Source organism: Notolabrus celidotus, chromosome 3, assembly GCF_009762535.1.
Source record: "Notolabrus celidotus isolate fNotCel1 chromosome 3, fNotCel1.pri, whole genome shotgun sequence".
Taxonomy (NCBI): Eukaryota; Metazoa; Chordata; class Actinopteri; order Labriformes; family Labridae; genus Notolabrus; species Notolabrus celidotus.
The window spans coordinates 35704020-35724054 of NC_048274.1; the positions used below are offsets into that span (position 1 = coordinate 35704020).

Below are 20035 nucleotides of genomic sequence, written 5' to 3' on the forward strand. Positions count from 1 at the left end.
GCATCAGAAACATCCTGAAAACATTCTTTACATGTTGCTTCAAGATTGTTGCTTCTTTGTTGTTAAGTAACATTATGGGAACACTGTATTGAAAACACTCAATAATCCTTTCCTGAATAATATTATCAAAACATCCTCTGAATGTTAAAGACAAAATGTTCTTCTGTAATTAATAGTTAAAAAAGGAACATTTTTAAACTGATAACATCCTTAAGATTTTCTTTGAATGTTACACTCAGAACCGTGTCTGTTACCTAAAGAATATTATCAAAACATCCTCTGAATGTTAAAGACAAAATGTTCTTCTTTCATTAAAAGTTAACAAAAAATAAACATTATTTAAATCGATAACATCCTTAAGATGTTCTTTGAATATTACACCGAAAACCTTGTCTTGAAACAATATCAGAACTTATAGGGAATGTTAGCCAATGTAGTGGGAACATTCCCTGCTAGCTGGGTCCATGTCCTTGAAGGCCACTCTCTGACAATGCATGTGTTAACATAGTCATCTGGCAATGACTATGTTAACACATGCTAGCTAGTAGTTTAGTATGTAAGCATGTTGGTGTTTTTAACTAGCCCTGGACCAAATGTGAAGTAAAATGGGATAACAGATTTGTTGTTCTGACATGAATTGGGTCACACAGGAAGTATTACAAAAAGACAAATTACTTGATAATGGTTGGTCGTGTAAAATTGAGGATTAACTGAAGTAATAACACTCACATCTGCATACTTGCATTGTATTGGTTGAAACCTGATTGCAGCAGCGGGACAATAGGAACTTTTTGACAGTAGGAATTTTCCCCAGGAACTAGGGACCTTTTGAGGAACTCTGTATGTCTTGAAAGCAGGAACCAGCTGCACCTAAATTTAGTTCTGGGTGGTTTGTCTGACCCTTGAAAAGTCCCTGGGAAGTAATTTCCAGAGGTCCAGGGACTTTGGGGGGCAGGGCCTGCAGTGCTGAACATTTCTGATTGGTAGAGGATTCATTTGATTTAATAACTCCTTAACATTTGTTTCCTCTGAGCCTGATGGTGGAAATGCATCTCTGTCAGCTCCTGGTGTTCCAGTTTGAAGAGTGACCCTGTAAACTAGTGACTTTCAGCTCACTGTGTCAGGTATCTAGTTAACAACAGCTGTTGAAACACAGGAAGAGTCCTCAGGAATGCATCCTAGTTTAGTTTTTTAATGCAAATGTCAAAAATACCCTTATCAGATAAGTATTTCACAACAAAGCCATTTTCAAAAGTTGCATCAGACGTGCTGATTCAACAGAATTTGCAATGTGATTTAGCACAATCAAAACCAGCACAAGATGAATCTCCTCCATAGTAACAGGCAAACTATAGTGTCACACGTGACGATGCTGGCCTGTCTGTTGCCTTAAATAGGGTCAGTTTTGTCGTATGGCCTTAACATTTTTCTTACTGCCCTCTACTGGCCTGGTGGTTCAATGCAATTTTTTTTTTTGCTTCTCCATAATTCACTCACCTGATTTGCATAATCTTCATGGGCCATCAGGCTGCAGTGGAAACACAGGCAACAATGGCCCAAACGAAGCACTTATATTCTTAAAGAGAAGTTCCTGCAACAAAGTTATTGGTTCCTGGTACTTTTGGTCCAAAAGCACCTTTTGTTTGTGTTTGGCATCTACTGTCCAACCATATCACTCCTCGTAGATTTAATTTACATGCAGAAAGTCATAAATCATGAGTTAATATCTCAAAGGCCCTAGCCAGAGGTGGATGCTGGGGAGGTGGTGGGACTGAAAGTTTAAGAGCAGCACAGGTTCAGGGCAGCAGTGGCAAGGACAGAGAAGAGTCGGTGACCGGAAATCTTACAGCTTAAGTAGACTGCCAAATTTGGAGGGTACTTGCAAATAGTGAGAATGATGCAATGTGACATGAGTGCAGCTCAAGTTGCCTGAACTAGCTCACAGACTTCCCGTCATCTAATTCAAAAGGGGGCACATAAATCCATTAAATTCAGAACAACATTTCACCAGTATTTGTTAGCTGAAATGACATTGGAAGACATTTTTGCAGTCACTGTAAACAGTTCAACAGTTGTTGAGGTTAAAACTTTACTTTGTTAAAGATTGATAGTGACTGATGATTTTTCAACACCAGTGCCAAAGCAAGACTTTACCTGTCTTTATGTGCAAATAAAACTGAATAATATTTTGTTTAAACTCAGAATGAGAAATTTTACCATGTTTATTTATAAACCCTTTTTACTGTTTGCCAATTTGACATGCTTTCTGTTCAAGAAATAATCAATACTAGATTCATCAGAAGCATTTTTATCTTTTCTAAAATCGAGTTGGAGTTCATAACCCAGCTCTAACTGCAGATTCAGATCCATAGATCCAATTGAGGCGATGATACCAAAATAAAACACCCTGAGTGTCTGTCTCTTTATTTGAGCCCTGGTCTCTTTATTTCTCTGCAGCGGTAATAACTGGGCTGATGTGGCTCCCCATGCTAAGATAATCAAAATATGTCATTACCAACCAATATGGACAGGGAAAATTGAGTCCCATCTGGAAATGAAAGCACATTGGAGACATAAAAATTCTCACATCAGCTCAGCAGTGAAATTTCTGCCCCGCTGAGAGGCAGACATCGTAAACTGCTTCATTGAGACATACATGTGTTGTACAAACACTCTCTCTTCCTTTAAGACAAACACTCACACACACTTAATGCATGAATTCAACCAGAAAACACGGGCATGCATCCAGGAAAGCATGCAAAATGGTCATGCATGTCTAAACCGTACCCTTGCACACACACAAATATCAACAGAGTAAATATGCACCTTCACAGCCAGTCAATGCTCAAGCAACATGCTATATTTGTGTATGTCAGCCAAGCTGGCATATTTGTGTGTATGTGCGTGGGCCCCAGCTTGTGGTGTCTGGCTCTCAGCATGCCAGTAAACAACATGCAGCCGAGACGATGTGGGGACTCAAGGCTCCGTGTTTCACGCAGACGGGTTGATTAAAGAGCAATCCCGGCCCCCGCAGTGTGAGAAAGGGTGGCATAATCACCGTAAGAACAACTCTGCTTGGTAGCATAAATCTCAGCACGCTTCAAGTTATGAAAGTTTTTTGAGGGGCAAGAAGTGAGCAAACATCTAAAGCTGCCAAGGAGGCCAAAGATAGTGCAACAGTTTCCCACTATGTGGCCAGACAAATGTCGGCAACTGAGTGTCTCGTTGAGCATAACAAACACTTCTTCTAAAGAAACGGCAAAAAATGCTAGGCAGAGTAAAAACTCAAATTATATTCCTCACTTCACAGCTCCTTCAACAAGGTATTACCAGTGCTGGACAAAGCAAAATGCGTTATTTGATAAGAGTCATTTTGCAATTTCAAATTAATTAAAAACTAAGCAGACTATCCAGTTAAGACCTTTTCCAGAGTGGGTGCGTGACGGTTGACACCATCAAGGTAGGCTGCCTGCTGGCTGCACAAGTTACTGCTCTAAGCTGGTCTTTCTTTATAGGCCATAAACTTTGTATTATCCATATTAATTGGCTTTATAAATGTCATACAGATCAGTTCTATACAGGAGAGGGATAAGTGGTGTGCAGAGCTGGTTTTGGAGGTCGAGCTTTTAGAAGGGGAAAGCTATTAACATTAAAAATGGATCCTCAGTTTACATTCATATGCAAAAAACAAGCAAGAAGAAGAAAGAGTAAGGAGAACACAAAAAAAAGAGATAGGACAGGAAGAAAAATCTCCTGTTACTTGATGTCACATGCATATTAAATGATGAACTAAAAGCCTGCATGGTTTAAATTTTCTTTAAGTCTTTTTTGACATATTTTGCTTCATCACACAATCTTATTTTCAATAAAAACACGTGCTTCATTTACACACAGAAGCCAAAGTACTGAAGGGAGGGAGGCACAGAGAGGGAGTCTGCATGAGAAGAAATATCACCTGTGAAATGATACTGTTTAATTATTAACACTGCATACCTACAGCCTCTGTGATTTATGACGTTTTTTTTTCAGACAATTTGGCAGGGACTTCCTTCACCAAATAACTGGAGGAGGACCCAGGATGCAGATTAAAAATGAAACAGATTTAATAACAAAAACCCAGGATCGACAAACTAAAACTTACTATAGACAAATCCACAGAAAAACAAGATCACTAAGAAAACGGGAAACAGAACACAAGAAAGACAAACACAGGGAAGACGTACAATGATCCAACAAAGGACAGGGGAAACAGAGGAACTAAATACACAGAGTAATCAACACAGGTGTGGAACACAGGACACAGGTGAAACTAATGAGGGTAATCAAAAATGGAGGGAAACACACAAGAACAGAAAGTAAGAAACCTGGAAACACAGGGATCAGAACTACAAAACAAAAAACACAAGACAAGAATAAGAAACAAAAGAAAGTACAAAAAGAGAAATGGATCATAAAACACACAAGGGACACAAAGAATAACTATTACAGAATAAAACTGAACTTAACATAGACTCATGTCAATAACTGTACCATTTGAAGTTCAAATCAAAGCACTGTGTGAAAAGAGGGGGAGTTAAAAAAAGAAAAGTATAGACAGTTACTGTGTTACGCTTCTGCTTGGGCAAGTAAGCTAGGGTTAGCTTGCACCATTGTTGTCTCAATAATGACAGTACGTTAGCTTTAGCAGCTGAAACATTTCAGACAGTGGTATTCTCTCAAACTTAAAATAAATCATCCAGTGCTGGGCACAAACACACTGAAACCCTTTGAGTTGCATGTCTGTTGCTTTGACCTAAAGCCTATGGGCCTGATCTACTAAGATCCCAAATAACGAGCGCTAATTTGCGTGTGCAAATAATAATTTTGCACGTGTTATTTCTGGGCGTGTTGTGGGTGATCTACTATGACTGCGTGCGCAAATGATAACAAGTGCAAAAGTGATGCGGACCGCCCTTTAATGAGGATTTTGCGTGTGCTATCGGCTGTCACCATGGAGAGTTTGAGAGAGCAGAGTGGTCTTAAGCAGTAAATGAAGTTTGAAACCATGGTGTTGGAGGTCTTTGTGGAGGAGGGAAATAAACACATCGGTGAACTCCAGCAAATGCAACTCCAAAATGCAATCAGTGTTTTGATGGAGTTTAGAGAGAAATTTGATGAGGCATGTCCCTGCTTTTATTTTTTACTCTTCCCGTCAACATTGCATCTTCTGAGCGCTCATTCTCCAAGTTAAAACTAACTAAAAACCCCTTGATGAGCACGATGGGACAGGAGAGACTGAGTGGACATGTCATGTTATCTATTGAGAATGACCGATCAAAGAAAATGGACATACAGTGCATCGTGGACAAGTCTGCGGAGCTTAAGGCTCGTCCAAACAGTGGTGAGTAGGCCAAGTACTTCATGTTGATTTTTTGTTTGTATATGAACATGTGGGCCGCTGTGCCAATTTTACTCAACTTTATATCTGTTGATAAAGTGACCTACTGTGCTCTCATTAGTTGAAAATGTTAAAGTGGGTGTCAGAATGATGCGGTCGCTATCCGTGGTGCTGAACTGCTTTGACTTTGTGTTGTTTTACTTATTTATTTGTGTTGTTCTCTTGGTTTGTTAGACTTCATGTCCGTTTGATTGACTTCAAAATGACATAACTGTGTGTAAGAACTGTAGTAATGCTTGTAATTCCCGCTGTTGTGGGTATGTTGTAAAGTTATGATGAGCTTTACAGTGACCGCAGTCATGTGTGCATAACGCTGTGCCAGTTTGCACCTGCCTTTCAAACGTGCTAAATATAGACTCAAAACACAGCTCGCTATCTGCTTCAGGTTTGATAAATCACATTGCGTGTGCTAAATGATTACATTTGCATCTCCTCCTCCCAGTATTTTGCGCGTTCTGATGATCTACATGTATTCTGCATATTCATGAAGGCAAACACGCTAAATTGATAGCAAGTGCTATTTTGCTCATTTGACAGACGCAATCCTTGGTGCTCCCGGTTAGTACACCTGCTTTGCGCGCGCTATCAAGTTTGCACATGTTTTTATACACGCAAACCTTTAGTAGATTGGGCCCAAAGTGCGCTAGAGTTGTGTATAATGTTGTGTTGTCAGACAATCGCTTCCCCTACTCATTGCACACCTGCCCAGATGTGTGAAATAAATTGTAAATGTGAGCGTGGTTTTCTTGTATTGTGCATTCCCCAGTAAGCATGGATAGTGAGTTTCCTACAACCTTTTAGCTCCAGATACAAAAGACATGGCAACATCACTGGATTGATACATTGATTGAATACCTGTTGATTGATATGTCTGTACTGATTTATGTTATTACATAATCATGGACAGGAGTGAGTACAGTAATAACAGTTTTGCAGTGTTGCAGTTTTACAGAAAATGAAAAGTACTTCAATTTAAAAAACTCTATTTTCCTCAAATTGTGGTGCAGCACCACATACAAACATTAAAAGCACATCAGACAAACAACACCTAAGATCCAAATAACAAGTAATAGCAGCTGCAAGAAGGACGTCAGTGAAGACCAAGAAAAGTTAAGCTCTGTACAAGGGTAGGAACGTGCTGAAAGGCAATAGTCTACAGCAGTGGTTCCTAAAGTGTGGGTTGGGACCCCCTGGGGGGTCACGAGACACTAATTTAGGGTCCCAAGATGTCTTCCAGAATTATTTTTTGAATGATCTAAAGTTGCCTGTTACCCATTAATCTAAAAAATATTGACAAAAACAGTTAAATTTCAATTAAAATCTTGCAAAATTAAAAATATTTTTTCTGTATTTCTTTGTTGCCTGATGACTCCTAATGTTAAGGTAAGTTAACAATGAATTAATAGAAGCATCAATAGCAGCAAGTTAATTCACAGCACCACAGGAAATACAGTCAGGTGTGCATGAAGGTGCTTAATTCTCTGCAGACCAGCTAACTGAAGTATGAAACAACATTTAACCACTTCAAGGGCGGTAGTGAGTCTTTGGTACCAATATTTTGGGGGACGTGGGCTGAAAAGTTTGGGAACCAATCGTCTACAGTTATGTATGAGAGCTTTGAGGAAGCTGATATCTACCAAGTTGTGTAGCAAGATGTTACAGATATTGTATCAGTCTATCACTTATCTGTTGTAGCCAGTGCACTGTGCTTTGCTGTGATCTGCTGGGGGGAACCAGTTATACCAACAGACCTCATTTACCAGCTTTGTAATTGACAGCTAACCAGGCTCTTTTAAAGCTGTAGCAGAAAGAAAGACACTGAACAAACTGGCATCCATTATAGACAACCCTGACCACCCTCTTCAATAACCTACTAGACAGACATCAGAGCGTGTTCTCCAGCAGACTGGTACATCTTTGATCTCACAGAGAGAGATGCAGGAAATCGTCCCAGCAAGAGCTAGACGTCTCTAACACCTCACCTCTGTCCAACAGAAAACTCTCTGTCTGATAGCTTCGGTCTGAATCACACTTTTCTCTGTTCTGCTTCTGGACAAACATTATATACTATTAAACTTCAAATAAGGGCCTTTGCCAATTAAAAGGCAGTTTGTGCGTTGGTGTTTTGATTTATTTAGTCTTTCTTCATTAATTGTTCATCAGGTTGTCTGTGCATGAAGCACCTGATTTTTCTACGTCACTGAAGTACAACACATCATGTTCACTTACCACTATAGCCACACAGAGACAACCGAGAGACCTGCATGCCGCCAGGCTGGATGTCAAGTTTGTGCATCAAAAGCAGAGGGAATACACTCCTACAATTATTTTTTTAGACAATGAGAGTAAACATAAATCTTCAACTTCTGTCCAAGCCAGCCAGTCAAAAGACCAACTGCTGACTGTGGGGAGGAGGAGGGTCAGCAATCAGCTGGAGCGCACAAGTGAATCCACAGTGCACGAGCGTGACATTGATCGGTGTTACAGTCTCACACATGCTGATCAGGAAGGAGGCGGAAGAAGGGTTTGCCACCCTGAGTGACAGGAGGAACAAGAAGGATGATAAAGGCTCATGCTAGCTTTAAAGATGGAAATAAGGGCTGCAATAATGAAAACGTCAGCTTTGCTGAGAAAAGGTTTAGCTCTAAAATAATGATAAACCTGTCACCTGTTGACGCCTGTCCCAAATAAAGGCAAAAAACAAGCTTGGGCTGCATATTGAAGTTTCATGTCATGGCTTTTATACCTAATTTAACCCTGTGTGTACATCATAGCTCTTTCAAAGCAATTAAGAATATTTATTTAATATTTGACTAAATCTAAATCCATAGCGTCAACATATTTCACAGATTATATTGTTATTTTTCAGAATGCTGTTTTCTTTGATCTCTGTAGTCTAACCAGTGCGTTTCAATCTGTCCTGTTATTAAGTTGACTTGACTCTAATGTGTTTTTTTTGTCTTCCAGTATTTAAACATGTTTTCTTTATTTAGCGTTCATGTGTGATGTCTGGTAAGCGTCTGTCTGTCTGTCTGTCTGTCTGTCTGTCTGTCTGTCTGACTGTCAGTTATTGATCTAGCTCATCACTACTTTACCGTCAACAAACATGTTTTATCTGCCTTCATAAGGCATTTTAACATTAAAATAAACACAAAAATCAGATTTAAAAATGTGTTTTTCCATCCGAGTTTTGTTCAATCATTTAGCACAGTGGTGCCCAAACTTTTTTCAAAGGGGGCCACATTTGATGTCGTCAGAATACCTCAGGGCCAGTGGCTCCTACTGAGACTTAGGAATCATAAAAGTTACATATGAAATCTATTTAATACATTTTTATTTCTCAATAAATCAGTAACTAGGTAGGCAACTTTATTTTCAGTCCTGCGTTCTCCACAAGCCACATAAACATTGGCAAACTTTATCTTCTTCTGGAGGAAAATGTTTTTCATAAGGGTCGGGAAATGTGGGAAAAATATTGTCTCATTATTTTTCTATGGCAGGATCCTGATCTGGATTTCATCACACTTCTTTTTCATGTTGTTTTTAAGACTTTTCTGACCAGCAGACAACAATTTAAGAACTAAATAAGTATTTTGGAACAATTTCTATGCGCCTTGTCTTGTGTCCTCTTTTGTGTCTTCTGAACTTTTAGTGTTCATTAAGAACATTTTCACATCATGATAAAAATATTAATTTGAAAACCTGTCAACTTTAAGAGTTCTTGTGTTTCTTCTTTATTGCCGTCTTGCAGAATTCCCAGTGCTGATGATTTCCCATGTGCTATAAATAACAAGATTTTTAAGATGAAAGCTTGGGGCCATAAATAAATGGACCTTGGGCCACAATTGGCCCCCGGGCCGTACTTTGGACATGCCTGGTTTAGCAGATTGAGCCAAACCAGTTTGCAGACTTTCAAATATCTTTGTTTTAATAAACACAATTGGATCTTGAGCTATGTGTTTGTCTTTGGGTCATGTTTTCAAGGACTTTTGAGATACAATATATCAAAAGGGTAGTAGTGTAGGGGATCAAATCTGAACTTTGACCAAAACATTCTTGCTTGTTTGGAGCTGAATACTTAAATTGCAGAAGTGTGTTGACATTGTGATGGTTAGTGGGTAAACAGTGAAAGATGTTATGTTGTTTTTAATGCAAGATGACATGAAAAAAAACAAAAAAACATGCATTCAAAAATGTTTCTTTTTGCTCAACCTTCAGTCTCACTTCACTTATATTTGGTGCACTCTGAAACATCTGTGAACAACATGTGCTTTGTGTTGAGAATTTGAAATTCTCTGATTCAAAGAACCTACATTTATTCTGATCCAATTCTTAATATGGTATCTGTCAGATTAAATTGTGCCATCATGACTCATCTCAACCATGCCCCCTCTCTTTTTTCAGCAATTATTTAACATGATTACTCAATTTCCTGCATTAGGAAAGGCTAAATGAGTTTGCACAGCCCAGGAAGCTTTCCTCTTATTTCATCTGGTGAAAAAAAAACAAAACACTTAAATTTAAATTCACAACGAGAAACATTTTGACTCAAAATGATTTCTGACATGTACGGTAAACATAACTTCCTCATGTGGTTGGGCTCTGCTTCACATTGTTACAATCATCTGACTGAATCTACCAAACTATAGACATCTCTCAGGAATCCCTGGTTCATTGCTTGCTGTGGTATTTGTATGAAATTGTATGTTTCAAAGACGCTCTTAGATCAAACTTCAACCCTCCAGTGTTGAAGAATAAATGCTAAAGTGCAAAAAACTGCAGTTCCTCAGTGTTTACTTCAAGCTGGCTGCAAAAGCTCAGGAATCCCTGTGAACTCCACATTTACACCAAAATTAAAAACATGTCTACAGCCTTGTTCAAAGAACTGTTTTCAGTATAGAACACACTGTAGGGGGTGTGTGATATTTTTATGACATTAAAGAGGGTAAAGTTAAACATATATCTGTATGGCAGAGTTGACTGACAGGTGGGCCTAGCAAACAGCTACAAGCCACTACTCTTTGAAGTCTCTCCAGAAACCAATGGGTGACGTCAAAGAGGTAGTCTCTTTGTCTGTGTCCTTTAAAGTCAGTGTTTTGGATAAATGTAAACACGTGACTTATTTCTAAGACTGGTTCCCAAACAACATGCATTTGTACCCAGTTTTTGCATTAAAGTTATCACTGATCCACAACAAACTCAACTCAAACTCTAAATCAACCACCCCAAGGCTTTGCCACACCAGTGATTCATTGTGACCTGACCTCTATGAAAAACCCACCTACACTGTCCTCTCCTGACAAGAAAAACCTCTTTCCAGGTAGACCGCATCCCTGCTCGGCCAACAATCATCCTCTTCTCCCCGTCTCACCCCACTCTCATCTCCCCTGGGTTTGCAGACATCACTGTGCTTTGTTCCCCTCCTTGTCTCATAAATCGATAGAGAGAATGCACACAAAAAGGAAAGACAGATAGATGATCATGTTGTATTTCCATAACCATACAGGAGAGATAAAAAGGACCACTTACAACGTGACTGCATTAAATGTTGTACATACACAGATAGGCATGTTTCAAAGCGTTAACATGAAAGGAATGCACATGAAAAACATTTCCAGGTATGAATCAGCAGCAGTAAACAAAACAGGCGGAGAGTTATTTGAAGGAAAAGTGCAGAAATCTGAACATTTGAATTATTACCTCATATTAAATCTCATAACAAGGATCCAAAGGTGACTGGTAATCCGATAGTACATCCAAACATAGATACGTATGTCACAGATCCACTGTACACCTGACAAAATGTAAAACCATATATTACGCACCATAATAACTTAAATAAAGGAGTATGAAACCAGACGCCTTTAAAATACAACGAGAAAGCAAGCTAAAAATGCTATTGTCCTTTTCCTGGTCTCTTGATGGCTTGTAGCTTTAGAGGTTTCAAAAGGAAAACACGCAACAGAAGGACAACATATATATTACATCAGTACGTCTTCAGATGCTCTGTTCTTTGCAGTTCTTTCCAGTTTGAAATGTGACACACGGCCACTTTGGCAGAGGAGCGCCATTAGCCACATCGTCTTCTTAAACAAAAGGAGTCCAAGGATTTTGCTCTTTTACTTCTTTTCAGAGTTCATTAGTCAAGTACTCCAGGAGGAAAACCCACATGTGTTGAGCACAGTTCTGTGTTTGTTTTCAGTTATCATCCTCAAATGGTCTCTTTCATGTTGACTCCTTGAGGTCTGAAGCCACAGACTCAGAGGTATTGGACCTTTACGGCCTCTTGCTGGAGCACGACTTGCAGCACTGCTGTCCATAGAACTTGTGGCTACAGACGCCGTGCTGGGGGACCAAGTGGCACCAGCTGAAATGGTCCACACAATGCTCATCTGCTGGGAAAACAAACAGAAACATGCATTTAGCAGCAAGTCTAATGAAGCCGGTAACCCATGAGCTCATGATTATGTTGATTATGTAAATAAAGGGATAGTTCAGTTTTCAAGTGGGGTTGCGTGAGGCCCCTGTCAATAGAAACATATCATTCACAGGGGACGCCGGTAGGCTTAGCTATTTTCTTGAAAAAACAGCTTGAGAGCAGACATTGAAGAAAGGCCATTTAGTGCTGTAGATTCATTTTACCACATCATGTAGCTAATTTAAAGAAACTCTGTTTTTTTAGGGCTTCACTTTACTGTCAGAAAGCCCATTTATTTTTGCACTGCTCGCACTCACGACACGTAGGGGAGAACGGGGTTGGTTGTCACACGGGTTGGTTGGCACACTCGTTATATCTCGCCACCAGAGGGCACTGTCTCTCAAATTGGGGTATGGACATTTGCAGAATTAGGATCAGAGCTCACCTACACAGTCTTCTCTGGAGTAAGACAGCTGAACTTGAGGTGAGAGGACTTTTTGTGTTTTTCATGTCAAATTGTAAATATTCAGCTCCTCAGTATTTTTCTTCTAGGCTTTTAAACGATGGGTTTATAACAAAACAAGTGTTACCCTTACAAAGTGTGAGGGGAAAGCTATAGTTTAGATTTTTATTAGCTAGCTAAGTAGTTGTTAGATGGTTGTTAGCCTTGATGCTAGCAAAAAAATCTAGTTGTGGTTGGTCGTCACATTCTCTTTGGGGTTGGTTGTCACATGTAACAACCAACCCCTATGTTGGCAAAATCATGCATGGTGAAATGAGTTGGAGTGTGCAGTAGGCCTATGTAGGCCTATCACTTGTCAGTGCAGTTAAACTTTCAAATGTAATTCTGCCTTCTTGCCTTTTTAAAAAGATTTTTCCCATTGAAATACCATTGTGACAACCAACCCCATAGTGTGTGACAACCAACCCCATAGTGTGTGACAACCAACCCCATAGTGTGTGACAACCAACCCCATAGTGTGTGACAACCAACCCCATAGTGTGTGACAACCAACCCCATAGTGTGTGACAACCAACCCCATAGTGTGTGACAGCCAACCCCATAGTGTGTGACAACCAACCCCATAGTGTGTGACAACCAACCCCATAGTGTGTGACAGCCAACCCCATAGTGTGTGACAACCAACCCCATAGTGTGTGACAACCAACCCCTTGGTGTGTGACAACCAACCCCATAGTGTGTGACAACCATAGTGTGTGACAACCAACCCCATAGTGTGTGACAACCAACCCTATAGTGTGTGACAACCAACCCCATAGTGTGTGACAGCCAACCCCATAGTGTGTGACAACCAACCCCATAGTGTGTGACAACCAACCCCATAGTGTGTGACAACCAACCCCATAGTGTGTGACAACCAACCCCATAGTGTGTGACAACCAACCCTATAGTGTGTGACAACCAACCCCATAGTGTGACAACCAACCCTATAGTGTGTGACAACCAACCCTGTAGTGTGTGACAACCAATCCTATAGTGTGTGACAACCAACCCTATAGTGTGTGACAACCAACCCCGTAGTGTGTGACAACCAACCCTGTAGTGTGTGACAACCAACCCCATAGTGTGTGACAACCAACCCTATAGTGTGTGACAACCAACCCTATAGTGTGTGACAACCAACCCTGTAGTGTGTGACAACCAACCCTATAGTGTGTGACAACCAACCCTATAGTGTGACAACCAACCCCGTAGTGTGTGACAACCAACCCCTTGGTGTGTGACAACCAACCCCATAGTGTTTGACAACCAACCCCATAGTGTGTGACAACCAACCCCATAGTGTGTGACAACCAACCCCTTGGTGTGTGACAACCAACCCCATAGTGTGTGACAACCAACCCCATAGTGTGACAACCAACCCCATAGTGTGTGACAACCATAGTGTGTGACAACCAACCCCATAGTGTGTGACAACCAACCCCTTGGTGTGTGACAACCAACCCCATAGTGTGTGACAACCAACCCCATAGTGTATGACAACCATCCCCGTGATAGGGTTGGTTGTCACAATGTGTCAGAGTGTCTTTGATAGTTAATTGCCTCTTTGTTACAATAAGTTGGAAAATGAGAGGGATACACATTTCAAGCCAACACCTTAAGCTTCAATTTAATGTAGGAATGACTATTGAAAGATGTTTTGATGATGAGCAATCATCAAAACGGTAAAAAGTGGGACAACCAACCCCGTTCTCCCCTATGTACTGTATAATTGACCCTTTCAGCAGCAGCTGATAGCCCAGTTTCTGCAGGTTCACTGGCTGGCTTCTCAAGAAAGGGGCCCAGCTGATCAGGATTCCCACCACGAACAAGTACCTCATACAACCTTGCTTAAAATAGTGAACTACCCTTTTATTAGTTTTATCTAAAAACAGTCAACGAAATAATTGAATGTCTTCTAGAGGTACGAAGACACAGCACTTCTTTGAGATAGGTGACATTTAGAGCCAAACATTACTCTTCACATAAGGATGAGGGCATGTGCAAATGAAAAACAAAAGTTGAATTTCAGTTTATTCAATATTTCAGCCCGGACCAAGTGTTTGACTGACTGACACTGCCTCCCTGGAGTCATTCACCGATGAAAAAACAAGATGGCTGTGGTTAGCAGCTCGGCCAGAGTGCCAACATTTAAAAACTACACCATTTAAAGTTACATTTATTTTGGCTAACTGTTAAGTATCCGTTGAGAACAGCAAAAAACCCACCCAAGACCAGGGGATGCATATTCCACACAGTGCTGTAGTCTCAGGATTATAAATAAATGGTCTGGTTACATATAAAACTGTACTTCATGTCCTCTGTGGGGTTTACCTTTCAGTGTAGGTCCGGCAGCTGTGACCCGTCCAGGGCGTGGTGGCGGAGGAGGGGGAGCAGCGAGGGGACAGAAGTGTGTGTTGCACGCCCTGGATGTGACAGGCCTCTGATGTGGCAGGCAGCCAGCTGCAGGGCGACCTTGCCGCAGACATTGAATGGTCCGGGTCTGCACTCCTCCACCACAGGACACAGAGCACTGACACAGAGAAAGGGGAGAGGCGGAAACAAGAAGAAGGACAGAATGTTAGGCAGAGGAATGGGAGAGAGGCGCAGCGATATAAATAGTGGAGGGAGATAAAACGTTGAAGCGCATGGAGGAAAATGAATCGGCATAAAAGGACTAGGAGAGCGAGGGGGAAGGATGGAGGAAAAGTCTATGCAGAGACAAAGAACAGATGAAGAAAACAAACATCCCATCCAGCATGTACTCGCCCTCCAGCAAGCTGTCAGGAGATATCTTCTCTGGTGGAAACATACTCGGATCACAAGCTTCAGATCAAGTAGAATAAGACACCGTGCTATAAGAGGCTGCCCTTAAGACTTTCTGCATAATAGATGATATAACACATAGCCTACACAACCTGCACTGAAACACTATGTAACAGAGTAGAGCTTTTGTGATGCATCTGAGGCCTTTACCATATAGCAAGCCACTGGTGGCAAAAAACACTAAGCTCCATCTGTGAACTAACACCATCTCTGTTCCGGTTTTTAGAAACACAGATATAGGATCACAGGAGCCACTCTTGGTCATATATATCTTGTATTGATCGGTTTGGACCCAGACATTGTGTTGCCTCCCTCATGATGCCAGGGCCTCCCAGAGAAAGGAGCTTGGTAAACAAAAATCCATACAGAGAGAGATGGTGAGGCAGAAATAAATGTTGTGAACCTGACAAACCCTTCGCACTAGATTTGTTAGCTTAGAAGAAACTGACCACGCAGAAATATGATTCCTCAGAGAAGCTTTGGATTAAATTCTCAGCACTCCCTGACATAATCATTTCAAAGTCATACTGACTTACACTTTCATATCATGGTTTTTATAAGCTTTAGTCTTTTTAGTTCTTATTGGCACAGCTATTAGGCTTTCCATTCTTGCATGTAACAGATCTATCACTCAGTGTCCATTATAATAAGGAACCTTCATAATAAAAGAAGGTTTCTCATTTCAAGACGATGAATGTTTGGAAATGGCGACTTTAATTTAGAGATTATTATAGCTTTAGCTAGCTTTTTAACGAGCTAACATCAGTTAGGTGGGAAAAGCTTTAATGGATCAATCACACTCTGTTTGAAACAAGGTTGTTGCTACAAAAAGTCCTGCATTATGTTCTTGATTGTTTTCTAGCAACAACCTCTGGGACCCAAAAAAATAGGATAACAAAAAAAGGCGATACACATTAAACAAGCTGGTACAAGAAAAGGTTTTGTTGGCTGTAGTTCATTATTACCATTTAATTTAATTGTTACAAGATTACATTTATATGTTAAATTTATTTAAATTAACCCTCCTGTTATGTTCGTTTCTCAGGAACAGCAATAATTTTCCTCGGTCAATTTGACCCGTGGCATATTTAATTATCCAAAAGTGCCAGAACCCAAAAAATCCCAATAAACATTTTACTAATCTCATTATTAACTCCATTATTAACCATCTAAATCAATATTTGGTGCAATGGTTTTCTTTAATTCTCACAGATCATGGTTCAGTGAGGATAACTCACTCGTTTTAATGAAAATTCACATGAAAGCTTAATTTAAATGTACATTGGAAAGACCTAAATATAAGTACAGTAATTCTACATGACATAGATTTTGTTTTATTTTATTTAGATTATTTGTCTTTCTAATGAAGTGATGTTGATAAATTAACAAGAGACACCTCTTCTGTAACATGCTGCCCAGATTTTTAAGCAGTTTTTAGCTGGTTTGAAGGCATATATTGCCTAAAATGTGTAATGAACCATTTTAAATGTGTATGTTGATTTCATCTATTAAGCCAAGCAAAGACGTTTCATACCGAAAAAATACTGTAACTTTTCTTTGGGGGATTTTTGAACTTTAAAAAGGGTCAATTTGACCCGCAACATAACAGGAGGGTTAAAGAAAGGATAAAGTTATGCATACAATGGGGTGTGGCGGCTTTCAGTAACAGGTGAGTGATGCTGACTTTCTGCCAAGTGTCTGACAAAGTCCCTAAACTTCCTCGTTTCTTGAGCCTGTTGTACTCACAACTCTGGTCAGCTACTGCCGTGATACTGCCGAGTATTGATTATTGCAACGCCCTCCTCACCGGACTTCCCACCAAACTCATCAACAGACTGCAACTCATTCAGAACTCGTCCGCCCGGATCATCACCCGCACCAAATCATCTGACCACATCACTCCTGTTCTCATCCAACTTCACTGGCTCCCTGTCCAACACCGCATCCACTACAAAAACCTTCTCCTCACCTACAAAGCTCTTCACAACCTGGCCCCCACTTACCTCCGCAACCTCCTTCATGAATACACTCCCTCCCGCTCCCTCCGCTCAACCTCTGCTTGACTATTATAATAATAATAATAATAATAATAAACTTTATTTATATAGCACTTTTCTAAACAGAGTTACAAAGTGCTTCACAGAAAGTAAACAATAATACATATAATCCCAACCCTTTTTCATACACATATACACATATACATATACATATGTACACACATGCACATACTTATACTTCCATACATACATACATACACACACACACACATACATAATAACATGTTAGCAAGTTACGAAGGCCTTTTTGAAAAAGAAAGTTTTAAGAAGTGATTTGAAATTAAGAACAGAAGTAGCACGCCTTATTTCAGATGGTAGGTCGTCCCATAGTTTGGGAGCCCGGACTGAAAAAGCCTGAAACCCCTTGGATTTTAAACGGGCACTAGGTATAACCAATAAGCCCATGTCGGCTGATCTGAGAGGGCGGGGAGGCTTGTACAGAGTGTACTATTAACCATTCCACCATCACGCCTCAGTACCATGGGTGCCCGAGCCTTCAGCTGCTCTGCATCCAGACTCTGGAACTCCCTCCCCCCACACATAAGACAGTCGGACTCCACAACATCATTCAAATCCAAACTCAAAACTCACCTGTTCAAACTGGCTTACTCCCTCTAACTGGACTCTCTGCACTAGTTTTTATTTATGACTCTTTCCTTTTGTTTGTTTGTTTGTTTTTATGATGTTTTAATGATGACTGTTTTTATTATCTGTAAGGTGATCTTGGGTGATTTGAAAGGCGACTAAAAAGAAATGTATTATTATTATTATCATTATCATTATCATTATTATTATTATTATTATTATTATTATTATTATTATTATTATACCACGTATACATCCCCTCCATGTGTCTTTTTCACAGTCTGTAGGGAAATATGATGCTAAACTCTGTTATTTTTCAGTTACTGCATCAGCCAAAGGCACAACCTCTGATAACTTTGCTTTTACAACCTCTCTGCTGTCCAGCTCTGCCCTGTGGTCCACATGCGACAACCACTGGCTCATAAAAACAACATGTCAACGACCATAATGCAGAAATTTAGAATTAAACGTAGCTGTCAACAAACCAGTGGTTACCAATTTATGATTCCAAGTGCATAACAATGGGAGGGAAGGAAAACGGTTTATTCCTGTTTATGTTATGTGTCTTTTGTAGATCCCTAGTTGGCTTCCCCAAACATTTATGTTTGAAAATATATATTTTTAAGACTTGGCGTTCTTCCAGACAGAGATAAAATCTGCTTTTCTACTTTCTGTACCTTTCCATGCTGATGTAATGGATTATGAATTTAAGTGCTGTCATGGCTGCAAAGACAAATTCTAGTTTGAGCATCCAGTCATGCGTTACATATCTCTGAATTCAATTTTCCACCAAATATAAATTTAGTGTAGTCTGCGACTGTTTCACATGTTAGAGAAAAAGCTCAAAAATTGGAAGCCTGTCAGCTGGAACACACTTGCAGTGCTAAAAGTCTCTCATGTAGACTGTTTAGGATCAAAGCATATGGACATATACCTGTTGCCAAGGAGAGGAGTACCAGCCTAAGACCACAGCAGTGGAGGGGGTTCTGGCAGGAACGACCCGGGGGGGCTGTGGGCATGGACCTCTGTTACAGCCCTGCTGGAGATCCACCAAAGGTTTGGCCATATTCCTGCACCTCCGTGTGGGGAACTCTACAAGCCTGTGTGCGAGAGGAAAGGTTGTCTGCTTCCATACTTGAAAACATTGTAACTCAGAGGATAAAGGTGACACAGGGGGGTCTTAAGTGTCTGTGCAGATCTATGAAAGAGTAAGAGACGTCTTGGTGTGCAGTTAAAGGTACATACCCTCCCTGTGAGTCTCTCTCCCCGCAGCGAAGCTCTCTTTTCTGGACGCCTGAACCACAAGACCTGGAGCACTGAAAGAGAGTGCAGGCAGGAGGGACAATTTTAGAAAATAGACTCTGTGAAAGCATGAGTGAAGCTGCAGGTATCCATATAGCAGACAGCACAAGGTCACCTATTGTCGTAGTAATAGAGCCAAAATACAAAGTGCCCCACAGAGTATTTCTCAGTCATTATGTTTGATGAACAGACAGCGTGTATGTTTTTTTAAGTGAGCGTGTGTTTGCTTGGCTCTTGGTCAGAATTCAAAACTACATTGTTTTCTTTGAACTAAAGCTGGAACAAATGATTCTTTTTATTTTATCAATTCATTTATCTGCCTATGACTTTTACCTCTGATGGATTGTTAACTATAAAATTCAAGAAGAATATTTTTTGTCAAACAATTCAGCAAATTTGGGATATTTTGCTTGAAAAATTACTACTGATCACATATTTATCTATTTGTCACTTCATTTTTGTTGATTCCTTTATATGAAACATATTTGCAGCTTTACCAGAAACTAAGTGTGTTCAATGATTTTCACCATGGCAGTTTTGTGCTGCAAACCTGACCCTCACATAGACCTTTCTAGACCAGACCAGGCGATGTTGCTGTCTCTCTCCTGTGCTTTCTGTCTGTCTGCAGCATACATACACATAACATATATGTGTGTGTCTTTATTAGGGATGTACATAATTAATCAAGTATCAATTAATTGATTGTTAAGAACTTACTCAAGCACATTTTTTTGTTTCGATATTCTATCAGGTGGAACAAACATCATGTGGTCTCATATTTGGTTCAGCTATCAGGGAGGTGTTTGAAGTTTAAAGCATGTTTTCATGTGAATCAGCTGACTAAAAGTGTTGCGCACAGAGGAGACGCTCAGCTGGGGGCTGCAGCTGAGTGACGGGTCTCCACGAGC

General features: G+C 40.2%; 1 protein-coding gene across 2 annotated transcripts in view; it reads right to left on the minus strand.

Annotated features, from left to right (window-relative positions):
* Nucleotides 1–10903: 10903 nt before the first annotated feature.
* adamts18 (ADAM metallopeptidase with thrombospondin type 1 motif, 18) overlaps nt 10904–20035 on the minus strand; it is an 83833-nt gene continuing 74701 nt past the window's right edge. The window contains exons 21-24 of one of the 2 annotated variants that reach the window (XM_034679056.1): nt 19071–19141; nt 18760–18925; nt 14692–14890; nt 10904–11829 (exon numbers count right to left, since the gene is read on the minus strand). In XM_034679056.1, the coding sequence (XP_034534947.1) occupies nt 11714–11829; nt 14692–14890; nt 18760–18925; nt 19071–19141 (552 nt within the window). In that variant the 3' untranslated portion in view covers nt 10904–11713. Of the gene's footprint in view, nt 11833–14691; nt 14891–18759; nt 18926–19070; nt 19142–20035 lie in introns of both variants that reach the window. The other variant, XM_034679055.1, reaches the window with a different exon arrangement.